At 48.8% G+C, this 3,132-nt stretch overlaps 1 protein-coding gene across 1 annotated transcript; it reads right to left on the bottom strand.

Annotated features, from left to right (window-relative positions):
- Positions 1 to 268: 268 nt before the first annotated feature.
- On the bottom strand, positions 269 to 2,569 carry LOC133897793 (transcription factor BHLH089-like). Its single transcript, XM_062338617.1, has 8 exons — positions 2,003 to 2,569; positions 1,676 to 1,906; positions 1,495 to 1,560; positions 1,332 to 1,400; positions 1,173 to 1,247; positions 895 to 1,089; positions 699 to 792; positions 269 to 611 (listed from the first exon to the last, which is right to left on the bottom strand). Exons 1-8 carry the CDS (start codon positions 2,285 to 2,287, stop codon positions 574 to 576), a joined length of 1,053 nt encoding a protein of 350 aa, XP_062194601.1. The 5' UTR covers positions 2,288 to 2,569; the 3' UTR covers positions 269 to 573.
- Between the last annotated feature and the right edge of the window lie 563 nt (positions 2,570 to 3,132).

Raw genomic sequence — 3,132 nt, 5'->3', positions numbered from 1 at the left:
GAGGCATTTACCCAAGAAGATGAACTGTGATTGTGACTTGTTTGAAAGGGAATGTGTTGGCTATCCACGGTTAAAGATGTAAACCTGCTCTTGTCCTTCTTGTCTGCTCATTTCTGATTTCTACACCAAGTTCAGATAAGTTCTTTTAACAGCTGCAAGTTTGCAGATTATATGTCTCATAACAGTTTCATTATGATGAGCCCTGGATGTACATGCAAACTCAGTTGCAACAACAAAATTTGATGGTGCAGAAACATTTGTAGCAGGCTGAGGAGAAATATCTCGGTACGTTTCATCTTCAGATAAAAATGCAACAGTACATGGTATCGTTCCAATACCAGCCAGCTCTTACATATTTAAAACTTTAGAAGATGGCGCTTGTAATATTTGCACCATATCTGTCACACCATCTACTTTCTGCAATCTCTGTGAGAAGAATAGTGTTGCCGTACATCCAGCATATGATGAAATGAATCAGTTCTCAGGCCCAAAGTCTAATAATGACAGTCAGCTTAGGGACTTCACTTGGCACAGGTATATACAAAAAATATCAACCTTGGAGATTACAAGGGACTAGAACTCAATCTTTGTGTGATCAGCTTGTAACTGACCTGCATCAATCACACCATATCGACTATTAGTCAAACGTAATCACCAAAGCGTGCAATACAATTGATCATCATCCGTTTTATGCATACCATCAAAATTCGGTACTGAAACCCCCTCCCCCTGGCTTTGCTCACTGCTGATAGGCAAAGCGTTTTGGAGACCATCCTCCCAGAAGTCTCTTTGCTGCAAAAAAAAAAAAATCAGGGACAGCAGTATTATGATAAGATTCATATTAACTCTCACTAATCATGTAGGTTGCTGATTCTTCAGGCAACAATTTCTCACCTGTTTTTGAAAAGCAAACTGTGGGTTGGTTGTGTGGGGTAGAGCCGTGTCTAACAGACCTAGAGAGAACTGATCCTCCATAGCATCCGAACCAAAGGACTGGAAAAGATCTGCTTGGTCACAAAATGGAAAAGTTGCACCGGCACTCTCCAATGGAAAGACCGAACTCTGTGAAGGGCCACATGCTTGGTACATCTGAATTTACCAAGGAAATAACATGTTAGGGGCAGATTGTATCATAGATCCGGAGCACCAGAAATGAGATAATTCAAGCTCACATCTTTGTGTAGAAGCTTAGGCAGGTTGCTGAAGTCGAGTTGTGGATTCACTGTCGCGAGCTTCATGGACAGGAACTGAAAGTGTAAAGAAACAGAAAAACGGATCAAAATTTCGAGCTCCGTCTGCGTGACGTGACCAAATGCTAGCAGCACCCTCACCTCGACTTGCTGCTGCAGCGACTGCACGTAATTTATGATCTCGTCAAGCATGAGCGCCTTGCCAACCACCTACAATAGGGAATTCCCTCAAATTAGCCAAATTACGGGTACCTACTGAAGCTTTGACGCAGCAGTTTACTGTCCAAGAACCCTATGATGATACCTTGTTGCATCCTGGCACCAGGTCCTGAAGAAATTTCATCCTCTGGCTAATCTTCTCTCTTCTAACCTATTAAGCCACGAAAGAGGAGTTTTCAATTATGAATTGAAACTTAAAAACAGAAATTTAGTTTGCAATATAAAACTCGAATAGCTGGAACCAAATGGAAGCAGTGTATTATTACCCTCTCTGCAAGGCTGTGGCTGTCAGTTGCCTGCCCTCTCCGCGCCCGGACATGGACGTAGTCCTTGGGCGGCTCAACCGCCGCGGTCTTGGAGCTCTTCCCCTTGCCCTGTTTCGTCTCCCTGTCCCCGAACGTGCCGTCGCTCGCGGTCGTCTCATCCACCTTCGGCTTCGCCGGGCTCCCTCCGCCCACCTTGCACCTCTTCCCGTCCAGCCCCTTCGCCTCGCCGACCTGCAAGCCAAAATCCAGAATGAGACCAACACATCGAGAACAAGCAAACCACTCCATGGCGGAAGAATCCGCTCCGCGCGCTGCTCCTTTCCCCACCTTGCCCAAGCAGGCGTCCTCTCCGTTCCCGCCGGCGGCCCCCGCGGGAGACTTCCTCTTCCTGGCATTGCCGCCGTCCCTTGAACGCACCCACGCCGGGTCGGAAACCGACGACCCCTCCCGGGAGCCGCCCGCCGTCGCCCCGAGCAGGCCGACGCCGGCGGCGAACCCAGCGCCGGCGGCGGCGCCGCAGAGCGTCTCGAAAAACCCGCCGTCCAGGGCCCCGAGGTCCAGCGCCGGGGCAGAGGCGCCCATCAGCAGGCTGGCAACGCAGTCGCTGTCCATGGAAACACGCAGCAGGAATTGCGCAGGAAGCAAAGGGAAAGTCTTCGTCTCCTCCTCCGCGCTGAGGCCGTGGTGGATGTGGGGAAAGCGAGCGAGGCCTAGGAGCCGGTAGGTAGGGGATAGATTTTATAGAGGAGGGGCTGGCTCTGCTGCTGCGGTTGGATTGGGCCGCCGCGTCGTGCAGCGCGGCGCGGTGGGATGCTTGCGGCGGTGGGTTACTGCGGCGGCACAGCACTGGAAGGTCAAAACGGAACGGAACGGGGAGGTTGATCAGTAGGCCGTGCCCGCAGGGAGCGGGAGGAAATAACGGTTTTTGTCAGTTAACTACTGTGGGGCAGTGCTCCGGGATTTTTGGCCGGGCCGTGAAAGGTTAAAAAACTGCAAATTTGTAGGGTAGTTTGGAGAAGGATTAAAATTTCGCGGAAATTTTGGTGAAGTTTTGTGAACTTTAGAGGGAAACAAAATATCTAATTTTGGAATTCTTATTCACTGGCACGTAGGATCCACATAACAAAATTTTGATGAAATTTCACGGTCTTTTTCGTCGGTGAAAAAAAATTGTAAAATGAAATTGAAATCTGGTTTGGTCACTGGAGTAACATAAAAAATTGAGGATTTTTATGGTTTTTTTTCAGGATTTGGTCCAAATTTAAGCTGAATTCTGAAAATTCATTAGAACATCATCTGCCCCTGTCCGTACCCTGCTTGAAAAAATCACCAATTTGCAGGGCAGTTTGGAGGGAGGCAAATTCTGATCTTACGGGTAGACCCCGCAAGGCTCAGATACGCGTCTCTTCACCTCGTAGCGCGTGTGCGTGCAAGCTATCAGATCAAAGGTGCACGAC

The sequence above is a fragment of the Phragmites australis genome, chromosome 17 (assembly GCF_958298935.1).
Source record: "Phragmites australis chromosome 17, lpPhrAust1.1, whole genome shotgun sequence".
In the NCBI taxonomy this organism is placed as follows: domain Eukaryota; kingdom Viridiplantae; phylum Streptophyta; class Magnoliopsida; order Poales; family Poaceae; genus Phragmites; species Phragmites australis.
This window is presented reverse-complemented; position numbering and strand designations above follow the sequence as displayed.

Excerpts from the sequence above, each read along its gene's own strand:
- LOC133897793 (XM_062338617.1), bottom strand. The coding sequence starts at position 2,287 with ATGGACAGCGACTGCGTTGCCAGCCTGCTGATGGGCGCCTCTGCCCCG. Across the intron at positions 1,248-1,331 it reads CGCTGCAGCAGCAAGTCGAG|TTCCTGTCCATGAAGCTCGC; the intron begins GTGAGGGTGCTG and ends TTACACTTTCAG. Across the intron at positions 793-894 it reads AGTTTGCTTTTCAAAAACAG|CAAAGAGACTTCTGGGAGGA; the intron begins GTGAGAAATTGT and ends TTTTTTTTGCAG.